The sequence below is a fragment of the Macaca thibetana genome, chromosome 14, assembly GCF_024542745.1.
Source record: "Macaca thibetana thibetana isolate TM-01 chromosome 14, ASM2454274v1, whole genome shotgun sequence".
Lineage (NCBI taxonomy): Eukaryota > Metazoa > Chordata > Mammalia > Primates > Cercopithecidae > Macaca > Macaca thibetana.
Window position 1 is genome coordinate 9,044,193 of NC_065591.1, and position 23,504 is coordinate 9,067,696.

A 23,504-nucleotide genomic window follows, 5' to 3' on the forward strand; every position below is an offset into this window, starting at 1 on the left:
ACACCTTCTAAGCAAGTGTAGCTTGCAGGCATTAAACAGTGTCCCTGCCACACCTTGGCAGAGTGCACGGAGCTGGGGCATCTTTCCTAGGGAGAAGGCAGTGTACCAAAAAGACCCTGAGACTGCCGTTTTTTTGTTTTCTTTTTGAGACAGAGCCTCACTCTGTCACCCAGGCCAGACTGCAGTGGCATGATGTGGGCTCACTGCAACCTACATTTCCTGGGTTCAAGTGATACCTGTATCTCAGCCTCCCGAGTAGCTGGAACTACAGGTGCACACCACCACACCCAGCTAATTTTGTATTTTTAGTAGAGACAGGGTTGGCCAAGCTGGTCTCGAACTCCTGGCCTCAAGTGATCCACCCACCTTGGCCTCCCAAAGCATTGGGATTACACGCGTCAGCCACCACGCCTGGCCTGCCTTCGTATTTAGAAGATCCAGCTGAAACCCTCTGACTGACTGAACACTGGGCCATAATTACTGGACAATCAAGACACAGACATTTCCAGCGGGAGGCGGAAAAGCCCAAGCGGCCTCTCCCTGAGCCATCGCATCCCTCCCCTCTCACACATGGAAGTAATGCCCTGAGTTTCTATTTCTCAGCAGGCTATCTTGCAAAAATGAAAGAAATATTTAACAGCAACAGTAAAAGCACAGATGACAGCAGATGTTTCCTTTGATGGAGCAGGAGAATCTCTAGGGTTACAACATGCAAGTGAAGAAGAAAGTTGTAACTCTGGGGGCCAACTATTTATTTTTCCCAGCCATACAAAAGAGAAAGAAAGTCCCGTTTCCTTGGTTCTCTTTGCTGACCTTGGCAGAGGGGCCATTTATAAATCAAATAGGCATAAAGTGTTACTTTGCGGGCATGTTTAAAATCCACCAATAGCTCTCACTTCCATCTCCGTCTCCTGCTTAAAATGTGTGGACTTCTCAGGCATACGTACACTTTGACATGTGATAAAGGTGCTGGTGACAGCTGTCACCCTTATCACTGTGGCGTCCTCTCAGAGTGCGAACTGAGACTTCTACAACAGAAAATCAGAATCCTGAGACCAAAGGTGTTTACATATTCATTATTGTTCCTTTGACACTGAAAAGCTCACTAGGATGATCCAGTCCACCATTTGGGTGCCAGGGTCTGGTAAACAAGCCACAGGGTAACTTGAATGGGACAATCTGTGCTCCACATCTCAAGGGCTTGACATCTGTGATGAACACAATGAACTGAGGTGCAGCTGGCTGCTCTCAAGGGACAAAACTGCCCTGTTTCAGCAGGCTTTGGAAGGGCAATAGTTAAGGAAGAAATAGCCTTCCTGCTCATGGTTAGAAACCGGCTATAGAAGGAGGGATCAGAAAAAAATCCCAACTATGCTCAGCATTGCACAACCTCATACGTCACAGAGGGAGGGTCCTCCAGCTGCTCCCGCAAACAGGATGAGAACCGCGGGCTCTGCTTGCTTCCTCTGAGGTGCTTTCTCACTGGCTCTTTTTTTTTTTTCTTTTTTTTTTTGAGATGGAGTCTTGCTCTGTCACCCAGGCTGGAGTGCAGTGGTGCAATCTCGGCTCATTGCAACCTCCACTTCCTGGGTTCAAGCAATTCTGCCTCAGCCTCCCGAGTAGCTCCCAAGCACCCACCGCCACGCCTGGCTAATTTTTGTATTTTTAGTAGAGATGGGGTTTTGCCATATTGGCCAGGTTGGTCTCGAACTCCTGACCTCACGTGATCTGTCTGCCTCAGTCTCCCAAAGTGCTGGGATTACAGGCGTGAGCCCCTGCGCTTAGCCTGGCTCTGGCTTTTACATGATGACTCAGCTTAATGCTCTGCATTTCTGACCTCTCAGAAATACAAAGAAATTCTCTGCCCAAGAACTGTTTATATACTGTTTCTAGAAGGGTGGGGCAGCTCCCCCTGCCTCGTGGCACACACTGGCCACAGATGAAAGTGCCTGGTGGTGCTGGGTTCTCATCCCCAGTATAACAATGCCTTATCTGTGCTTTATTTCTATCACTGCTGACAATACCACATGGGGTAAGGAACCAAAAACAGAACCCAACCTCAAACTGAAAGCACCCAGCCAGTGTTAGGGCACTACGACACAGTCCCTGCCTGTCCCCAAGGGCTGACAAAAGGAGAACACAGCCCTGCTCCTGTGTTTTGGGGGCCTATCTCCTGAGGAGTTCTAACCACTCTCCAGGCCTGATGAACTTGACCAAGATCACAGCAAATCTGGGGAAGAGGGAAGGCACCTGCATCACCTTCATTTGAGGGAGGGAGGGAGGAAAGGGCAGAACCAGCCATGGTTGTCACTGGCACAACCCACATCTCTGATTCTGGGAGTTGGGGGATGTTCTTTATTCCAGCTGTGCCATCTACCATCCTGGCCCACACTGCCGGTACAAGAAGGTAGTGTTACAACTTATTGACTCTGGGATCAGTTCTCATGGCTAAAAGGCGGAAAGTTAGACATCTTATTTTAAAAACCACCTTTGTGACAGACTCGTCTTTAAACACTTAGCCTCAGGAACATTTCTATTTTATTAGCTCAGCTACAGGCATGCAGATCTCATGAGGAGATCTACCACCTATACCAGCTTCTTTCAAACACTGGCACTGGGGGAAAGGGACAGGAATGACAGGAATGGAGGATGTCAGATTTCCGAATAACTTTCCACTCTCGGCTTTAGCCTCTTCCTGGAACAGTGACTTTCCTCTCAAATGAGAACTGCACAGCTCTCTCATCTCTGCTGTGACCTCTCACAGTTCCTTCTGTTTGGTCTGTGGCAAGGATTCAAGGCCCCACCCTCACCGAGAGTGTCTGTCACCACCAGCTGTAGCCACTGGCGGCATCCCACGCACCCTGGGGAAGCACTGACTTGGGAGGAAATTGGGCTCACCCAAAACAATCACTTACACAACGAGATGTGTGGGGTCTCATAGGATTTCACTGCGTAAGTCATCAAACACTTCTCAAAACCATCCTGGGAAGATTCCCGTGGAATATTAGTTTATACAAAAGGGAGAAAAGGAACTAAGTATAGAAGATAAAGAGCAACCAAACAGTGAAAGCCGATGCAGCCTTGTCCTTTCAAGTATGTTTATCTTTGTGTTTTACAGAGATGCCTCTTAACTTGCACTTGAAGGTCAAGGGTTCTAGCTAATCTCAGTAGTGCAAAAGGAAGAAAAGAATAGGAACTGCCATGATTTTTTTTTTTTTTTTTGGAAAAGGAGTTTTGTTTTTGTTGCCCAGGCTGGAGTGCAGTGGTATGATCTCGGCTCACGGCAACCTTTGCCTCCTGGGTTCAAGTGATTCGCCTGCCTCAGCCTCCCCAGTAGTTGGGATTACAGGAATGTGCCACCACGCCCAGCTCATTTTGTATTTTTAGTAGAGATGGGGTTTCACCATGTTGGTCAGGCTGGTCTTGAACTCCTGACCTCAGGTGATCCATCCGCCTTGGCCTTCCAGAGTACGTGAGCCACCAGGCCCAGCTTTTTTTTTTTTTTTTTGAGATGGAGTTTTGCTCTTTTTGCCTAGGCTGGAGTGTAATGGCACAATCTTGGCTCACTGTAACCTCTGCCTCCCGGGTTCAAGTGATTCTCCTGCCTCAGCCTCCCCAGTAGCTGGCATTACAGGTGCCCACCACCATGCCTGGCTAATTTTGTATTTTTAGTACAGATAGGGTTTTACCATGTTGGCCAGGCTGGTCCCAAACTCCTGACCTCAGGTGATGCGCCTGCCTCGGCCTCCCAAAGTGCTGGGATTACAGATGTGGATCCACTAAGCCTGGCGCTGCCATGACTTTTAAATGGTTTCAGTTTCTTAATGGGAAGCTCTGGAGAAACCTAGGAAGCTTAAGGTTCTGTCCAGTATTTTGAAATCTGACCTTCTTGTGCCTTCAATAATTGTACGTAGACACTGCTTGAAAATGTCTTCAAACGGACTTGTCAGTAGACAGTTCTGCAAGAAAGGAAAGGAGATAAATTTAGACAGCAGATGTTTGGTGTTTACTCACTTAACATTGTTAGGTGACCCATAGATGTCAGCTGTTGGGCTGGGAGCTGAAGGAGACGCAAAGATGAGAAAGATGGGGTATTTTTCTTAAGGAGCTAAGTCTAGTTGAAGGCAGGAGGGGAGATGTGGGAATTAACTCTCTTGAATGCAGTGTGGGAGAGACTACAAGGAAGAAAGAGTGCTTTGAAATATTTTCCGTGGAAGGTAAAGTATTGTGAGACAAAGGATCAGAGGTCCCAGACCTCAGCCATGGATGTGTCCCAGGAAGGACCATTTGTGTGTTTTTTTTTTTTTTTTTTGAGGCGGAGTCTCGCTCTGTCGCCCAGGCTGGAGTGCAGTGGCCAGATCTCAGCTCACTGCAAGCTCCGCCTCCTGGGTTTACGCCATTCTCCTGCCTCAGCCTCCCGAGTAGCTGGGACTACAGGCGCCCGCCACCTCGCCCGGCTAGTTTTTTGTATTTTTAGTAGAGACAGGGTTTCACCGTGTTAGCCAGGATGGTCTTGATCTCCTGACCTCGTGATCCGCCCGTCTCGGCCTCCCAAAGTGCTGGGATTATAGGCTTGAGCCACCGCGCCCGGCCCCATTTGTGTTTTATGCAAAGGACAGCAAGATGAGTTATAAGCTCGGGGTATTGGCCAGGATAGGTTCTTTCACAGGGCAGCCTGTGACTGCCAGACACCTGCATTTGTGCTAGTGCTCTTGTGCCTTAGCACCAGGCATCACAAACAAAGGAACATTAGGACTGATATATTTACATGTCCCTCCCCCAGCTTCCAGACAGCCTTGTATTCTGGTGAAAGGAAGCTCTCGGATTCCAGATCTTTATTAATAAAGTGCCCTGCTAAAATGATTTCTGATTAGCCACAGGAATTAATGTGTTTGTTATAGATGTGCGATAAAGTGGGATAAACATTAAAAAATGAAAAGAAAAGCGAGAGCCTGACTGAACGCAAGTACCCAGGACCCCTTCCCACCCCAGCCCACTCACCTCCACCTGCTCATGCTTAGCATCCAGGAAAGGGCCAAACTGCGAGGGGAGAAACAAAGACAACAAAAGAACAAATCAGAATCACCTGTGTCTGTGAACGACTTCGGATCACCTCTTCTGGAAGTCCTCTGCCGAGGGCCCATCTGTCCCTCCAAGGCTGCCTGGAGAGCCTGGGGACAGCTAGCAGATGGGCTGGCGGGGGTGCCAAGCCAATTTCACAGGCAGAAGCACGTGTGCCCCGGATGGAGGGAGGCTCCCAGGGCCCCATAACCATTACTAATGCCCACTATAACACTGGGCTTATGCCTGTAATCCTAGCACTTTGGGAGGCCAAGGTGGGCAGATTGCCTGAGCCCAGGAGTTCAAGGCCAGTCTGGGCAATATGGTGAAACCCTCTCTTTACAAAAAAAATACAAAAATTAGTTGGGCATGGTGGCGTGTGCCTGTAGTCCAAGCTATTCGGAAGATTGAGATAGGGAGGATGGGGAGGATCACTTGAGCCCAGGAGGTGGAGGCTGCAGTGAGCCAAGATCGCGCCACCACACTCCAGCCTAGGTGAGAGTGAGAGACTGTCTCAAAAAAAAAAAAAAAAAAGCACACTGGGCTTTTTTCTGACTTTCTAAACCTAGCAAGGGAAATTGATCACCATACTAATAGTAGTATTTTGAGCTTTAAAAAGAGATTAGTTCAGAAGTTGGAGTAATGAGAAAGAGGTAAGAATACTGTAGGCCGGGTGTGGTGGCTCAAGCCTGTAATCCCAGCACTTTGGGAGGCCGAGACGGGCGGATCACGAGGTCACAAGATCAAGACCATCCTAGCTAACATGGTGAAACCCCGTCTCTACTAAAAAAATACAAAAAACTAGCCGGGCGAGGTGGCGGGCGCCTGTAGTCCCAGCTACTCCGGAGGCTGAGGCAGGAGAATGGCGTGAACCCGGGAGGCGGAGCTTGCAGTGAGCTGAGATCCGGCCACTGCACTCCAGCCTGGGTGCCAGAGCGAGACTCCGTCTCAAAAAAAAAAAAAAAAAAAAAAAAAAAAAAAAAAAAAAAATACTGTAAAATCAACAAAGGGTGGGAAAAAAAAAAGTTGACCTTTTATTTTTTGAGATGGAGTCTCACTCTGTTGCCCAGGCTGGAGGGCAATGGTGCAATCTCAGCTCACTGCAACCTCTGCCTCCCAGGATCAAGCAATTCTCCTGCCTCAGCCTCCCAAGTAGCTGGGATTACAGGCGCCTGTCACCACACCCAGCTAATTTTTTTTTTGTATTTTTAGTAGAGATGGGGTTTCACCATGTTGGCCAGGCTGGCTTAGAACTCCTGCTCTTGGCCGGGCGCGGTGGCTCAAGCCTGTAATCCCAGCACTTTGGGAGGCCGAGACGGGCGGATCACGAGGTCAGGAGATCGAGACCATCCTGGCTAACATGGTGAAACCCCATCTCTACTAAAAAATACAAAAAATTAGCCGGGCGAGGCGGCGGGCGCCTGTAGTCCCAGCTACTCGGGAGGCTGAGGCAGGAGAATGGCGTGAACCCGGGAGGCGGAGCTTGCAGTGAGCTGAGATCCGGCCACTGCACTCCAGCCTGGGCGACAGAGTGAGACTCCGTCTCAAAAAAAAAAAAAAAAAAAAAGAACTCCTGCTCTCAAGTGATCCACACACCTCGGCCTCCCAAAGTGTTAGGATTACAGGCGTGAGCCACTGTGCCCAGCCAAAGTTGGGCTTTTAAAACTAGCAAAGGGCCGGGCACGGTGGCTCACGCCTGTAATCCCAGCACTTTGGGAGGCCGAGGCGGGCGGATCACAAGGTCAGGAGATCGAGACCACGGTGAAACCCCGTCTCTACTAAAAATACAAAAAATTAGCCGGGCGCGGTTGTGGGCGCCTGTAGTCCCAGCTACTCGGGAGGCTGAGGCAGGAGAATGGCGTGAACCCGGGAGGCGGAGCTTGCAGTGAGCCGAGATCGCGCCACTGCACTCCAGCCTGGGCGACAGAGCGAGACTCCGTCTCCAAAAAAAAAAAAAAACAAAAACAAAAAAACTAGCAAAGGCCCATAGATCATGTATACCTCTCCAAAGACGTAGATTAAGAATGAAAAGGTATTTTCCAAAAGGAAGGACTGACATGCTTCCTAAAAATTTAGAACTGCATTAAAGTCATTTTCCAAGGCTGACTCCTCAGCTTTCGCACTGGTGCCTCTTACCAGGATGCAGACATCTGGCCGGTCATGGTTGATGACAGCAATCAGGTCGAGCAGGGGGTCATACGTGATGCTGTCAGACGTGGTGTATGGCCCACAGGCAACCAGGACCATGCTTTGCTCAAAGTCTAAGACAGAGGTTGTAGGTCTTGATTAGAAGAGGACTAGTATTAGAATGGTGGGAGGAGAAAGGACAATTAGGGGAAATGCCACAGGATTCAACTCAATGAGTCCTTTATGTGTGCAACTCTGGGGACCCAAGGTAAGGAAGACCTCAAGTCCATCCTCTAAGAACACACCACTAGGTGGTAGAGTCAGAGAGACAGGCAGGAACACAAATACCTAGAACACGCACTAGAAACTTTACAAGCAGTGCACATGAAAGATTTGAGGAAAGTGGCAGTCAGTAAAGAATTTACCAAGGTGGAATTTGCTAACACGTTTGAGAATTTTGGGGGATCAAGGGCAAGGCAGGGTACAGGACAGCACTGAGACCTGAGTGTGCTCAGTGTTAGGAAACGTCTGGTGGTCCAGTGTGGCTGGAGAATATGGGGTACTGAAAAGCCCAGAAAGACAGGCTGGGGAACGGGAGACTGGAACGGGAGACTCCCGGGTGACGGGGTGCAGGGGCCACCCATCACGCTTTGTCCTTTTCCTAACAGCAGCTGCTTTCCTTTTGGAGAATCAGCCCTCCTCTCCACAAGGCAGTCTACATGGGCCTGTAAATCAGGTGCTCTGTCTTCCTCTAGCCAAGGGCAGGCACATGACCCAGTTTAGGCCATTCACACTCTCCTCCCAGGGTGTGCAATCTTGAGGTGAACAATCCAAGGAGAGAAAAAAGATTACAGCTAACCTATTCCAGCCGAGGTGCCCAGATGAGACAGCTGGGGAATTCCTGCTACCTGGATGCTAGAGTTCCTGGGCTCTCATCCTGGTTCCAAGCCTGGGTTTCTAGCCACTTGTCCAGTCTGTGAGCTACCTGGATCTCCCCTAATAAATTCCTGCTTTCTTGTTAGTCTGAGTCAGTTTCTGTGGCTCACAACAACAAAATCCAAAGATCCCAGGCTTCTTAACATGCGGTTGTGTTAGTTTCCTATTGTTGCTATAAAAAGTTTTCACAAACTTAGTGCCTTAAGACAACACGAATTTGGCCGGGTGTGGCGGCACAACACCTGTAATTTCAGTACTTTGAGAGGCTAAGGCGGGAGGATACCTTCAGCTCAGGAGGTTGAGACCAACCTGGGCAACATGGTGAAACCCTGTTTCCACAAAAAATACAAAAATTAGCTGGACAGGGTGGTGCGTACCTCCTGAGCCTACAGTCCTAGCTACTTGGGAGGCCGAAGTGGGAGGATTGCTTGAGCCCGGGAGGTTGAGGCTGCAGTGAGCTGTGATCACAGCTCATGCCCACTGCACTCCAGTGAGACTCTGTCTCAAAAAAAAGCCTACGAATTTATTATATTACAGTTCCAGAGGTCAAAAATCCTAAACTGAAGGTATGGGCAGGGCTGAGTTCCTCCTGTCTGGAGGTTTTAGAGAAGAATCCATTTCCTTGCCTTTCCCAGCTTCCAGAGGCCACCTGCATTCCCTGGTTCATGGCCCCACCTTCAGCGGCAAAGCCAGAAGCCTAAGATTTCTCTATTTTGAAATAAAATTTTTCTTTTGGCTTCCTCAAATCACAGCAGCCTAACATTTCCAAGCTCTGACTCTGATTCTCTTGCCATTCCTCTTATAAGGACCCTTGTGATTACAGTGGGCCCACCTGGATAATCCAGGCTAATCCCCCATCTCAACAGCCTTAACTTAATCACACGGGCAAAGTCTCCTTTATGACAAAAGGTAAAATATTCACAGGTTCCAGGGATTCCTGGGGCTATAATTGAGTCTATCATAGTAGTAATACCATGAACTGACAAAGCATTCAAGGGGAAGAGTAGGTTTCATGTGGTGGTGGGGTAGGGACAAAGTTAAGTTTGGCTCTGAGAAGCCTACAGGAGATGTGAGCCCCAGTGTAAGCAGTGAGTCTCTGGAGGGCGAGGGCCATGTCTTATTCTGTATCTCCATGAGTGCCTCGTATAATTATACAAAAGTTCATTAACAACCTGTTAAACTGTTTCCAAAGGCTTCCCTGGTACACAGCTCAGGCTCCTGGTATCTCAGCCAGGTTGATTTCATTACCTGAAGTTGACCTAATACCAGCATGCCACCCTTGTGTATTTTCTTTTTTTTCTTTTTTGAGATAGGGTCTCACTCTGACTCCTAGGCTGGAGTGCAGTGGTGGTATGATCATGGCTCAAGGCAGCCTTGACCTCCTGGACTCAGGAGAGTGATCCTCCCACCTTAGCCTTCCGAGTTGCTGGGACTATAGGCACATGCCACCATGCCCACACCCAGCTGATTTTTTTTTTTTTTTTTTTTTTTTTTTGAGACAGAATCTAGCTCTGTCGCCAGGCTGGAGTTCAGTGGCGATCTCCACTCACTGTAACCTCTACCTCCCAGGTTCAAGTGATTCTCCTGTCTCAGCCTCCTGAGTAGCTGGGATTATAGGCACACGCTGCCACGCCCAGCTAATTTTTGTATTTTTAGTAGAAATGGGGTTTCAGCTTGTTGGCCAGAATGGTCTCTATCTCCTGACCTTGTCATCCGCCCACGTCGGCCTCCCAAAGTGGTGAGATTACAGGCGTGAACCACCGCGCCCGGCCTAATTTTTTGTACTTTTTGTAGACACGAGGTTCCACCATGTTGCCCAGGCTGGTCTCAAACTCCTGTGGTCAAGCAATACTCCTGCCCCAGCGTGAGCCACCACGCCCGGCCAAACTTGTATTTTCTGATAAAATGTGCAATATAACAGAGTCCTAAATTTCACTCCTGATTCTAGGTCATCTCCAAGAATGGCTCTGGCCACTGTTACATGCATGGTGTGTTGACAACATGCTAGTGTCAGTGATCTGGTTGCTAATCCTGAACAGTGCTCCACTGTGCTTACAAGCATGCCTTGAGAGTTGGGTGTGGTAACTTATGCCTGTAATCCCAGCACTTTGGGAGGCCAAGGTGGGCAGATCACCTGAGTTTGGGAGTTTGAGACCAGCCTGACCAACATGGAGAAACCCTATCTCTACTAAAAATGCAAAATTAGCCAGGCGTGGTGGCACATACCTGTAATCCCAGCTACTTGGGAGGCTAAGGCAGGAGAATCGCTTGAACCCAGGAGGCAGAGCTTGCAGTGAGCCGAGATCTTGCCACTGCACTCCAGCCTGGGGGACAGAGCGAGACTCCATTTCAAAAAAAAAAAAAAAAAACCAAAAAGAAAAAAAAGAAATTATTTTTAAGTTTTCACTTTAGAACAAATTTAGAATTGTAGAAAAGTTACAAAGATAGTACAGAGTTCCTGTGTGTCTTTCACCAGAGGGCCCCCAATCTTAACATGTTAGGTAACCATGAACATTTGTCAAAATTAAGGCATTAATGCTGGTATATCACTGGTAACCAAATTCCTGGATTTTCGAGGTTGAGTGTTAGAGCCAGAAAAATAAAAAAGCAAATTCCTGGCTTTACTCAGACGTTGCTAGTTGTTCCACTGATGTTCCCTTTCTCTTCAAGGATTCAATCCAGGATGCCACATTACATTTTCAAAAAATTAATTAATTCTAATTTTTTTTTAAGAGCCAGTCTTGCTCTGTCACCCAGGCTGGAGTGCAGTGGTGTTACCATAGCTCACTGCAACCTTGAACTCCTGGGCTTAGGCAATTCTCCTGTTTCAGCCTCTGATTAGCTAGGACTACAGGCACGCACCACCAGCCCAGCTAAATTTTATAATTTTTAGTAGAGACAGGGTCTCCCTATATTGCCCAGGCTAGTCTCCAACTCCTGGCCTCAGGTGATCCTCCCACCTTGGCCCCCCAAAGTGTTGGGAATACAGGTGTGAGCCACTGCATCTGGCCCACACTGCATGTAAAGAAATTCTTCTTGAAATTGTACATCTTTTTCCTTTCCAAGGCAACCTTCAAAAATACCTGTTAGACATTAGTCTTTAAACAACATGCTTCATGTAGGCAGAACTCAGGTGACAGCACGACCAACGCTCACTGGGCTCAGATCAGGGGTCTTGTGACAAAAAACCTACGAACTCACTGATGGTGGTACCCTCACCGCTTGGTCACATTGCTCTTCAGCAGCTTCTGCAGCTTTCTTGGGCTCAGGAAACTGTACTCCTGGACTCATGTCTACCACCCTCACTGTTTGCAAAAACAGTATTTGAACTGAAACTCACCTCCATCCTCTTCAGTGGGCTGATAAAATGGAAGTGGCACACCCTAAAAACAAGTGAAAAGCTCAAGTAAGGTCTTGCACCAGGCATCACCTTGGTGAGGAAAGGGGAGGGCACCGGGTTGGGGGGTGGTGCAGGTGTGATGGGAGGACAGTGGGGAGGAGCGAGGGCAGGGGAAGGATGTGCCTCTGTCTTGCTCCTTGGATCTGATGGGACCTGCCATTTTTCTTTTCTTTCTTTCCTTTTCTTTTTTTTTGAGATGGAGTCTCGCTCTGTCACCCAGGCTGGAGTGCAGTGGTGCCATTTTGGCTCACTGCAAGCTCTGCCTCCCGGGTTCATGCCATTCTCCTGCCTCAGCCTCCCGAGTAGCTGGGACTACAGGCACACGCCGCCACGCCTGGCTAATTTTTTATATTTTTAGTAGAGATGGGGTTTCATTGTGTTAGCCAGGATGGTCTCGATTTCCTGACCTTGTGATCCACCCGCCTTGGCCTCCCAAAGTGCTGGGATTACAGGCGTGAGTTACCACGCCCGGCCAGGACCTGCCATTTTTCTATACTGCTCAGAGGGCGAAGAAACCCAGGTAATCGGAGGTCACTACGCAATTGTCATAAAACACCCAGCGACAAGTGGGAGCAAAACAGGTACCTAAAGTATCAGTGTACTTCTAGGCAAGAATGGGAGGGTGTCTTGCTACTTTTCCTGGCATTCTATGAAAATCTCTGGAGGATTGTTGCCTAGAGCAGGGATAGGTAAGCTTATGGCCTCTGGGCCAAATCTGGCTCTAGCCCACTATTTAAATAAAGTTTTATTGGAACACAGCCACAGTCATCTGTTTAAGAGTTCTCTGTGGCTGCTTTTGTAGACAAAGGCAGAGTTGAGTCATTGTGACAGAGACCACGTAGCTACAAAGTCTAAAAGAATTACTGTCTGGCCCTTTACAGAAAGAGTTTGCTGACCCCTGGCCCAGGGGTAGATTTCCACTTACAGATGGAGAACTGACTAACAAATAAATGGGCTCCTAAAAAGGACCAGTTTCTAGAACAGACAGCTTCCAGACACACTTTGCCTGAAGCAAACCAAGAGGCAAGTGGGGGTACGCTGTGTACCTCATAGAGTTTGGTGGCAACAAGTTTCCTACCAGTGGTGTTGATTCCTTCCATAATTACAACCTGAAAGACAAAAACAAACAGGATTGCTAAGCAGTGGAGATCAACGAGGTCTGGAATACATTATTTTGAGGCAGTTAAAAGCATTGTCCAGGCCGGGCGCGGTGGCTCATGCCTGTAATCCCAGCACTTTGGGAGGCCGAGGCGGGCGGATCACAAGGTCAGGAGATCGAGACCATCCTGGCTAACACGGTGAAACCCCGTCTCTACTAAAAATACAAAAAATTAGCCGGGCGCAGTGGCGGGCGCCTGTAGTCCCAGCTACTCAGGAGGCTGAGGCAGGAGAATGGCGTGAACCTGGGAGGCGGAGCTTTCAGTGAGCCGAAATTGCGCCACTGCACTCCAGCCTGGGGCACAGAGCGAGACTCCGTCTCAAAAAAAAAAAAAAAAAAAAAAAAAAAGCATTGTCCAACTACTTTTAATCTGTAATCATAAACTTAGGGCATTTTTGCAGAAAACAAATTAAGGGCGTTGCATTAGTAATAATAATTATGCTCTACATACGTGATTTAATTTTCACAACAATCCTATGAGGTAAGAATTATTATTTCCATGTTGTGAGTGAAGACACTGTGGTTTAGATGGTTAAGTACCTTGCCCACAGGTATGCACCTCATGGAGTGGGGAGTTAGGATTTGAGGCTGGGCAGTTGGGTCCCAGAGCCTCGGTCAGAGCATGGGGGAAATGGAAATCCCAACAGTGGTGTCTGCTCTGGGGCATGTGCTCCACCCACACCCCATGGCAGCAGAGACAGGAACTAAGGAGCAGCTGCACATGGCACAGCACGTACTCTTCAGGAGTAAAGAGTGCACCTGCATCCTGGTGGAACTCCTCCAATCTCACCTGTCCGGGAAACAGAGAATATTCCTTAAGCTCAGATAAATCCACTGGGATTTGAGCACCCGAGGAATGTTCCCGGTCTCCCTCGAGAATCACTGACTTGTTGTTCAGTTTCCCGTTGCTATCACAGCCAATCTGGCCCAGCAGAGTGACAGGCTCCTACCAAAGGAAGGTCACAGCATAAGAATGACAGTCTTTGGAGCAGGAGCTCAAAATCTGAAGTCAATAGGATGAATAGCAAAACAAACTGCAAACAACAAATACATTTTTTGGCAGGGCATTGCTTTGACCCTGAGGTGACTACAGCATCATCACTGACTCTCAGGATGGAAGAACTCTGAAAGGGCATCTTGTCCACCCACCAACCCAGCACTTGAGCCCTCCGAGGATGCTGCCTAAGTGTGAGCATCTCTAGTGTAGGGGAACTTGCCCCTGGATGCCCACCCCACCTGGTCCTCACCATCCCAGGGCAGCACACTGCATCTTTGGACAGCTATAACTACTTAATAATAGATAACATTTCTTGAGCTTACTAAATACCATGCACTATTCTAAAATGTATTCTTAGGCATTTTATATATATTAACTCATTTAATCCTTGCAACAACCATCAGGTGGATATTATTGTACCCATTTTACAGATGAGGAAAACAAGCAACAGAGAAGTTAGATAATTTAGTCAAGGTCAAACTGTGGGTGAAGCTTGGGTTTGAGACCAGAAATTTGGCTCTAGAGCCATATCCTTAGCCACATACCATACAACCTCCTAACAGGAAGTTCTTTATTAATTGAGCTAAAATCTCTGTCCCTATGGCTTCCTCTGTTCTGTTCCCACTCTTGGGAGAAAAGAGAGGAAGTCTCATCTTTCCCAGTGATTGTGCTTCCCTGCCTTCCCTCAATTATTTCCTTCCAAGTCCTCCAACACTTCCTTCTATGACACAGTTCTGCATCACTTCCCCAACTGGTCATTCTTTGAATGTAAACATTGACAAAGGTACTTTAAAGAAACTTCTAGAATATATTTCCTCTTAAATTAGAAAACATTCTAGAGAGAAAGTACTGGTATATACACCAGATTAAACTATGATATAAAGATAGTATTGGCAGCAGTTTGTCTATAACAAGAGACCAAACAAGGGGAGAGACTGTGAGTCATTGTCCAGAGAACAAGATTCTGAAAACCCCACCCTCGCTGCTGTCCTTTTATCTCGATATGTGAATGCTTCTACTTGTGGGAAATCCCCAGGGAGCTACCTGACTCACCACCAAGGGAAACAAGGCCTTCAGTCTCTGCTTATGTGCAAGACTCTAATCCAAGTGGGAAGAAAATCACTCTCTGGCCACAAAACCAGACAGCACTTACAAATCTTTCTTCAGAAGGGCCTATTTTCCCAAATTCAACCAAGATAGATGTTCAAACTAGAACACAGACAAGAAGTGAAAAAGGAAGCAAGAAGGATGGCTCTTGGTCATCGATTAAAAAATGTATTATTAATTAGTGAGAACTATTAGAACAACTCTTACCTGTGCTGGGGCTAGCAAAGGAGTGAAAGCTTCAATCTTATAATGTTCCTTGAGTTCGCTGCCGAGTTCTTCTATCTTACATGTCAGAACTGCAATCCCAGAAGTGGAAAAAAAAATATTATGTTAAGACCTTTCACTTGCCAAGAAGAGAAAATACAGCACATTGTAAAATATTAAAGTCAGTCATTTTTTTTATTTTTTATTTTTTTTATTTTTTTGAGACGGAGTCTCACTCCGTCACCCAGGCTGGAGTGCAGTGGCCTGATCTCAGCTCACTGCAAGCTCCGTCTCCTGGGTTCACGCCATTCTCCTGCCTCAGCCTCCCAAGTAGCTGGGACTACAGACGCCCGCCACCTCGCCCGGCTAGTTTTTTGTATTTTTAGTAGAGACGGGGTTTCACCGTGTTAGCCAGGATGGTCTCGATCTCCTGACCTCGTGATCCACCCGTCTCGGCCTCCCAAAGTGCTGGGATTACAGGCTTGAGCCACCGCGCCCGGCTTAAAGTCAGTCATTTTATAGAAGCAGGAAGGGTGCCTGGACATCTGGCCAGTTTAAACCTTCTAAAATCCTTGCCAATTTTCCGATATTTGGTTGCCGAACCTGGCCTTCCATCTGGCCACAGGAGACCCCACAGCACAATTCCAGGGAATCGGCATGAACCCCACCCCATCCCCAAGTCTGCCCTTTACTCAAGTCCTCATTGAGGTTTTAGGCAAGTCAAGGCCAACCTGAAGAAGGCTTCTTTTTTTTTTTTTTTTTGAGACGGAGTCTTGCTCTGTCGCCCAGGCTGGGGTGCAGTGGCCGGATCTCAGCTCACTGCAAGCTCCGCCTCCCGGGTTTACGCCATTCTCCTGCCTCAGCCTCCCGAGTAGCTGGGACTACAGGCGCCCGCCACCTCGCCCGGCTAGTTTTTTGTATTTTTTAGTAGAGACGGGGTTTCACCGTGTTAGCCAGGATGGTCTCGATCTCCTGACCTTGTGATCCGCCTGTCTCGGCCTCCCAAAGTGCTGGGATTACAGGCTTGAGCCACCGCGCCCGGCCGAAGAAGGCTTCTAAGGAAGGAGCCATGAATATCTTTAAGTTGAATTCCTTTACATCGTTCGAGTTTTTGCTGCTGGGAATGGTTATGTGCTTTTTAGCCAAGTGAAGTAACTTGGGGCAATCACTGATAGTATTGCCAGTGTCCCTCCACTACTAGGGATTCCATGAAGACATTACCAACTCATATATTCAAAGGCAACCTTGGAACTTGTTCTACCAGCATAGCTGAAGCTTTGTTACTCTAGACCCTTCCAGGTGGTTTTATATCCACCAGAATTTCAAAGGGAAAAACAATTACCTTCTCGAATGTCTGGGAGCTTCTGAAACATGGATTTGTAGCTCCCTGTTAGTACCTCTGGACACCCCAAGACCTTCAGGCTGATGTTTCCAGCTCCTCCTCTCCCAGACCAAGACACTCCTTGTGCTGAGCCGAAGGAGGTAACCACTTCTCCTCGGTTACTTCTTGAGTTGTATTTCTGGGAGGGAGTAGCACTAATTGGAAGCAAAAAGGATTAATATTACTGTGTTCATATCTAAAGGGAGAGAGGAATAACATGAGGTTATCTTTGGAAATGGGGACTAGAGAAAAGGAAGGTGGCCTCATAGTTTATAAATCGAATCAGTTTAACGGGGATGGACATACCCAGACCTTTAAGGAATTTCAGGAATGAAGGGTTGAGGAATACCAGGCTGAGGAATACCAAACATTTTTAAAGAAGTTTAGAGACAGAAACGTATTTTAAAAGGTTGTCGTTCTCTTGGCATTAAAACTAAGCAAGGCAAAAAAAACCCCAGATCCTGAATTGATTAAAAGGCAAACTTTAAGTTCCATTTTTCTCTTCTTATGAATTTTTAGCATTTATTGGAACATCATCTGAGCCTGCAACTGTGGATAAGCCAAAACTTGCTGAGCATATATAAAAACTCACAATATGGTTCAAGGTAGAAACAACAATAAAATGAAGTTAAAATTAATCAACTTTCCCCAGTGTCTATAGAGGTGGAGAAGTAATGAATTAACAGTCTGGTGATATGCAAACATTCCCATTTTTCTAGGCTCAACTGCCAAGTTCTCACGTTTCCACTCCCTGACTGGTAAATTACACCTCTAAGAACACATGGATATTGCCGATCTGCTTAGATAACAGTGAAGTCTTCTAATTCTCTGGTTGTAAACACGCCGTACAGAGCTCTATTTAAAACAGGCTTTGTTTAATGCACTGAAACTCTGCAGGAACCAGTTTTATGTGGGGCACCATCGCAATTAATGCCATCATTCTTTCTTTTCACAGAGAGGCTACAGAAAATGAGCTCAATTAATTATCTCAATCTCCAGTGCCACCTCTACCTGAATAATTTAGAAGTTACTTTCATACATTACAAAACCAGTTTCTGCTGTCAGCTTTATTAGTGTGCATTAAAAAATGACTAGGCAGCATTTTGCCAACTTCTCCAAGCTCTTCCCTGGGAAGCTCCATGAGCCATCCATTACAGCAGGCCCTTTAATGCAGCAAGATGCTCACATGAGGACAGCTGTAAACAGATCTACAGGTTTCAGAGCATTGTACTGACATTTGGAGAATATAACTCCTGCAATGGTGCTGGCATGTCCATAAGAGCCATCCCTACATACCCGGTTGCAAAGATGCTCTTGTTAAGCCTAGAAAGCTTTCTTCCAAAAAGTCTGAGAACTCCCCAGAGCAGCAGTAGACCACCCTAAAGTAAAACTGTCCTTCAAAATCCAAATACCGCCAGGCACGCTGGCTCACGCCTGTAATCCCAGTACTTTGGGAGGCTAAGGGGGGGCAGACTGCTTGAGGCCAGGAGTTCGACACCAGCTTGAGCAACATGGTAAAACCCCATCTCTACAAAAATTAGCTGGGCTTTGTAGCATACACCTGTAGTCCCAGCTACGCAGGCGGCTGAGGTAGGAGGATCACCTGAGCCTGGAAGGCCAGTGAGCTATGATTGTGCTACTGCACTCTAGCCTGGGTAACAGAGTGAAAGCCTATCTTAAAAAAAAACAAAAGAAAAAAGAAAAAAAAATCCAATAACCCCTCACCTTGAATGACTGCAGAGCTTCTATCACCAGCTTTCTAAAGTGACAGAGCTGAAAAGGCTGGGCGCGGTGGCTCATGCTTGACATCCTAGCACTTTGGGAGGCTGAGGCGGGTGGATCACCTGAGGTTAGGAGTGCAAGATCAGCCTGGCCAACAGGTGAAAGAAACCCTGTCTCTACTAAAAATACAAAAATTAGCCAGGCGTGGTGGCGGGCGCCTGTAGACCCAGCTACTCGGGAAGCTGAGGCAGGAGAATCGCTTGAACTGGGGAGGCAGAGGCTGCAGCGAGCCAAGATGGTGCTACTGCACTCCAGCCTGGGTGACAAAGTGAGATTGTCTCAAAAAAAAAAAAAAAAAAAAAAAAAAAGGTGACAGAGTTGAAAAATCTTAAGCTCTGGTTCATCTGGAAGTGATCCAAAGTAGAGGTAATGACTCCTGGCAGTTGGTGTTTCCCTAAAGGGTTAATACTACTGCTCCTGAGCCTCATCTTGATGTGGAAGCTCCTAAAAACCCATCTACTCAGCAGAGCACTTGCCTATGGAATTCTCTAATACGAGACGTGTCATTTACGGATTTTAAAAAATTACATATGATCTTTGTGGATTTATGTGCAGTGGTGGCAGAGGGACAAAATACCAATTAAGTCAGTGCAGATTCACAGTGACAAGAAAACTCAGAAACTAGTTGTAACCTGAGTTTGAAACAATAAACAGGTTACGAAACATTATGAACAAAGATATGTGCTTTTCTTTAAAAACAAAACAAAACAAAAAAACTTTAGATGAAAAGAAAGAAAAAGAAACCCAACAAAACACCAACAGAAGCAGGTGGAAACCTACTTGCCTCTACTGACAAGACCTGTTAAGACTCTTAGACTTCTGAATAGACAGGTTGTTTTCAATAGAAGGTATCAGTTCCTGATCTAGGAAATGAGCCTTAGAAAAGTGGGTGGAAAGTGAGTTTCCTTAATTACTGTAAGAATCAGTAATTTTCCACAAAGAAAGGGAAAGCAAGGAAGGCAGAGAGCAATAGGCTTTCAAGCCAATTCACTGCAGATGTACATGCCCACCTACAGTTAATAAATAACTCTGCTGCTAGCCTTCCTCAGATAGCCAGAGAAAGGGGAGGGGAAGCCAGCTTTATGGCACTTGAATGAATTATGATCCATACCTTGGAGAGAAACTTGATGGTGAGAGGAGCTGATGGGGGCTACGAGTTGATACACTTCTTTTTGTTAGGGGGGTTTCTGGGGTGGAGATAGTTCGCTTCTGAGAACCCTAGGGAAAAAAAAAAGGAAAACAAAATCTCAGTCCTACTAGACCCAATACTAATTAAGTGTATAGTTCCTTGGAAGAAAAGGGAGAGCATGTCCAAACGAAGGCACAAAACAGGACTGGGTGGGTTCTCTTTTTAAGGCCCCATCATCCAAGCATAATCTCAAAAAGAAATCTTCAACAACTGTAACCAACATTCAGGACACTGTCCCTATTTTGAAGGCAATTACAAGAAAGCAAACATTTTCCAGAAAGGACCACCAGGCTGGTAATCTGTCCTGTCAAATCCTTTGTATGTTTACTTTCTGTCCCCACCTCTCTGTTTTCAAACAGATCTGAGTTTTACAATGCATAGTTTTGACCTACGTGTACACATTTTCCTGAGAAGGAATGGGATATTACTACTTACTCTGGTAAAGTATACCACACATTTTCAAAGGAAATGACTCCCGGCAGATAACAGATAACAAGGTTGAGCTCATACTAGAAGAGTCAGCAAACACCTCATTGATGGTCACTCCTTTTTTTTTTTTTTTTTTCCTTTGACTCATCAACAAGAATCCAAAGATAAGCCCAGAATGGAGGCTGAAACCTACAGTCCAGAGACCCATTGCTCCCTAAAGTCTAGGATAATCAACTGTAATAGAGAAAACAAAATCCTTGCCTGGATAGCAGCCAGAAAGCCAGCTAGTCTGCAGCTTTCCTTGCCCTAGGGCTCCTCCTGGCTGCAAGTTTAAGAAGTTATACTGCCGAGTGGTCAACTGGTAGCAACTAAAGGACAGAATGCCAGAGAACAGATTCAAAACCATCATTAGGCAGCTGCAATGGAAAATAGATTAAAAAAAAATCCCTTATTCTACCATCCTGATATAATAACCAGTTTTGAATATTCCTTAATAGTATTTTAATATTTTTCTAGGCCAGGGGTGGTGGCTCATGCCTGTAATCCCAGCACTCTGGGAGGTCAAGGTGGGAGGATCACCTGAGCCCACGAGTTCAACACCAGCCTGGGCAACAGCGAGACCTCACATCTGAGGAGAAAAAAAAAAGCCAGGCATGGTGGCTGATAATTTGCATATTAAGATTACAAATATACAAATTAGTCATAATCTTAGTTTAAATATAAACCTAAGCCGGGCGCGGTGGCTCAAGCCTGTAATCCCAGCACTTTGGGAGGCCGAGGCGGGCGGATCACAAGGTCAGGAGATTGAGACCACAGTGAAACCCCGTCTCTACTAAAAATACAAAAAAAAAAATTAGCCGGGCGCGGTGGCGGGCGCCTGTAGTCCTAGCTACTCAGGAGGCTGAGGCAGGAGAATGGCGTGAACCCAGGAGGCGGAGCTTGCAGTGAGCCGAGATCGCGCCACTGCACTCCAGCCTGGGCAACAGTGTGAGACTCCGTCTCAAAAAAATAAAATAAAATAAAATAAAATAAATAAATAAATATAAACCTAAGTATTTTATGTGCTGATTTTTTCACTCTATATTAATAATAAATATTTTCCCACACTGTTTTTTTGTTATATATTTTTTTGAGATGGAGTCACTCTGTCACCCAGGCTTGGGCACAGTGGCAAGATCTCGGCTCACTACAACCTCTGCCTCCTGGGCTCAAGCGATTCTGCTGCCTCAGCCTCTCAAGTAGCTGGGATTACAGGTGCCCGCCATCACACCCAGCTAATTTTTGTATCTTTAGTAGAGATGGGGTTTTGTCATGTTGGCCAGGCTGGTCTCGAACTCCTGACCTCAAGTGATCCACCTGCCTCGGCCTCCCAAAATGCTGAATTATACATATGAGCTACTGCACTTGGCCCAATCTTTTTCCTTTTTTTTTTTTTCTGAGACGGAGTTTCACTTCGCTCTTGTTGCCCAGGCTGGAGTGCAATGCACGATCTCAGCTCACTGCAACCTCGGCTCACCGCAACTCCACCTCCCAGGTTCAAGTCATTCTCCGGCCTCAGCCTCTTGAGTAGCTGGGACTACAGGCATGTGCCACCACGCCCAGCTAATTTTGTATTTCTAGTAGAGATGGGAGTTTTGCCATGTTGGTCAGGCTGGTCTCGAACTCCTGATCTCAGATGATCCACCTGCCTCGGCCTCCCAAAGTGCTGGGATTACAGGTCTTTATCCTTTTTAGTAGCTGTGTTATTTGCTTAAATTGATCTACAACGATTTACATAATTCTCAATTGCTGGATTATGGGTTGTTTGTGATTTTTCAGTGATTACAAATAATGCTGATTCTTAGGTGAAAAGTGATTTGGCAAATTAAGATTTTAAATTAAAAAATAAAATAATGCTAAGATGCATATCGTCAATGCATAGAGCTTTTCCCATAATTTGAATTATTTCTTCAGAAGAGATTTTTTTTTTCCCCTCTAGGGAGAATTACTGGGTCAAAGGATAGAAAAAGATTTTATGAATTTGGCCAGGGATGGTGGCTTATGCCTGTAATCCTAGCATTTTGGGAGGCCGAGGCAGATGGATCACTTGAGCTCAGGAGTTCAAGACCAGCCTGAGCCTGAGCAACACAGTGACACCGTGTCTTTATTTTTTTTATAATTAAAAAAGAGATTCTATAATTTGAATATATTTTCTCAAACTATCCCTCCAAAAGATTCTCCTAATATACAGTCGGCTACAACACTCTGGGGCCAATGTTGTGGGGCAGGGATATTTCGAGAGAATGACAGTCTGTCTCGCAGGATGTGGCAAGGTGACAGCACTTTGGTAAACAAGGCACAGTCTGGTGTTCCGGTCCTCAGCCTTAGGGGTCAAATCCAATAGTGTTCACTAACTCCAGTCCCAGTTCTCAAAGATGCACCCCCTTTAACCAAGCTCATAAGATTCATTATTAACACTTAATGCTGGTTTCATCATTTTTTCTTTTTTTTTTTGAGACGGAGGGTCGCCCAGGGTGGAGTGCAGTGGCATGATCTCAGCTCACTGCAACCTCCGTCTCCTGGGTTCAGGCAATTCTCCTGCCTCAGCCTCCCGAGTAGCTGGGATTACAGGCATGTGCCACCATGCTAGGATAATTTTTGTATTTTTAGCAGAGATGGGGTTTTGCCATTTTGGCCAGGCTGGTCTCGAACTCCTGATCTCAGGTGATCCACCCACCTCGGCCTCCCAAAGTGCTAGGATTACAAGCATAAGCCACCATGCCTGGCTAGTTTCATCCTTCCTTTCTTTCTCTCTCTTTTTTTTTTTTAAATGGAGTTTTGCTCTGATTGCCCAGGCTGGAGTGCAGTGGCGCGATCTCGGCTCACTGCAACTTCTGCCTCCCGGGTTCAAGCAATTCTCCTGCCTCAGCCTCCCGGATAGCCAGGATTATAGGCGCCCGCTGCCACGCCCAGCTAATATTTTTCTATTTTTAGTAGAGACAGGGTTTCACCATGTTGGCCAGGCTGGTCTTGAACTCCTGACCTCAGGTGATTCCCTCTTCTTGGCCTCCCAAAGTGTTGAGATTACTGGCGTGAGCCACCGCGGTGGGCGGTTTCATCATTTTTAATGATAAATGTAGTCAGCAATGGTACCATATTTTCATATCCTAGGGTAAGCACATTCTCACACCCACAGAGAAAATCAAATTATAACCAGTTTATTAATTTACTAGAAATATAACTGGCCAGGGTATGGTAACGTCAAATCACCAGGCTAACGCATTCCCTCCCTGTTAGACAGGGACATGGCAGCCAAATCATCAGCAGATTTATGGTGAACACGGAAGCAAAAGAACAGCTGTCAATTGCACAGGAATATTTAATAGTGATAAGCTAAAATCACTGACATATCATATTTACCTTTATAGCAGAAGGACACCTGTTCCTAAGACCTGAGGGTCAGGCAACCTCAGCCTGGCACTGTTTGTATGGAAAAGCCAACCTTCACACTTTGTCTTTTTTTTTTTTTTTTTGAGATGGAGTCTCACTCTCTCGCCCAGGCTGGAGTGCAATGGCACGATCTCAGCTCACTGCAACCTCCACCTCCCGGGTTCAAGTGATTCTTCCGTCTCAGTCTCTCGAGTAGCTGGGATTACAGGCACCTGCCATCATGCCCAGCTAATTTTTGTACTTTTGTAGAGATGGGGTTTCACCATGGTGGCCATGCTGGTCTCGAACTCCTGACTTCAGGTG

At 46.5% G+C, this 23,504-nt stretch overlaps 2 protein-coding genes across 6 annotated transcripts in view; one reads left to right on the top strand and one right to left on the bottom strand.

Moving 5' to 3' along the window:
• The window catches only part of FAU (FAU ubiquitin like and ribosomal protein S30 fusion), a 231,467-nt gene that overhangs the window by 58,105 nt on the left and 149,858 nt on the right, over nt 1–23,504 (top strand). The window contains exon 1 of one of the 2 annotated variants that reach the window (XM_050757347.1): nt 11,581–11,590. The exons of the other annotated variant lie outside the window; for it this stretch is intronic. The gene's annotated coding sequence lies outside the window, so the exon portion shown is untranslated. Of the gene's footprint in view, nt 1–11,580; nt 11,591–23,504 lie in introns of those variants that run through there. 2 annotated transcript variants of the gene reach the window in all.
• POLA2 (DNA polymerase alpha 2, accessory subunit) overlaps nt 1–23,504 on the bottom strand; it is a 38,835-nt gene that overhangs the window by 3,865 nt on the left and 11,466 nt on the right. For 3 of the 4 annotated variants that reach the window (XM_050757180.1, XM_050757181.1, XM_050757177.1), the window contains 9 exons: nt 19,266–19,372; nt 16,334–16,527; nt 14,995–15,083; nt 13,474–13,629; nt 12,571–12,633; nt 11,465–11,507; nt 7,198–7,322; nt 5,002–5,040; nt 3,886–3,959 (listed from right to left, as the gene is read on the bottom strand). In XM_050757180.1, coding sequence (XP_050613137.1) covers nt 3,886–3,959; nt 5,002–5,040; nt 7,198–7,322; nt 11,465–11,507; nt 12,571–12,633; nt 13,474–13,629; nt 14,995–15,083; nt 16,334–16,527; nt 19,266–19,372 — 890 coding nt within the window. The remainder of the gene's footprint in view (nt 1–3,885; nt 3,960–5,001; nt 5,041–7,197; nt 7,323–11,464; nt 11,508–12,570; nt 12,634–13,473; nt 13,630–14,994; nt 15,084–16,333; nt 16,528–19,265; nt 19,373–23,504) is intronic. The other variant, XM_050757178.1, reaches the window with a different exon arrangement.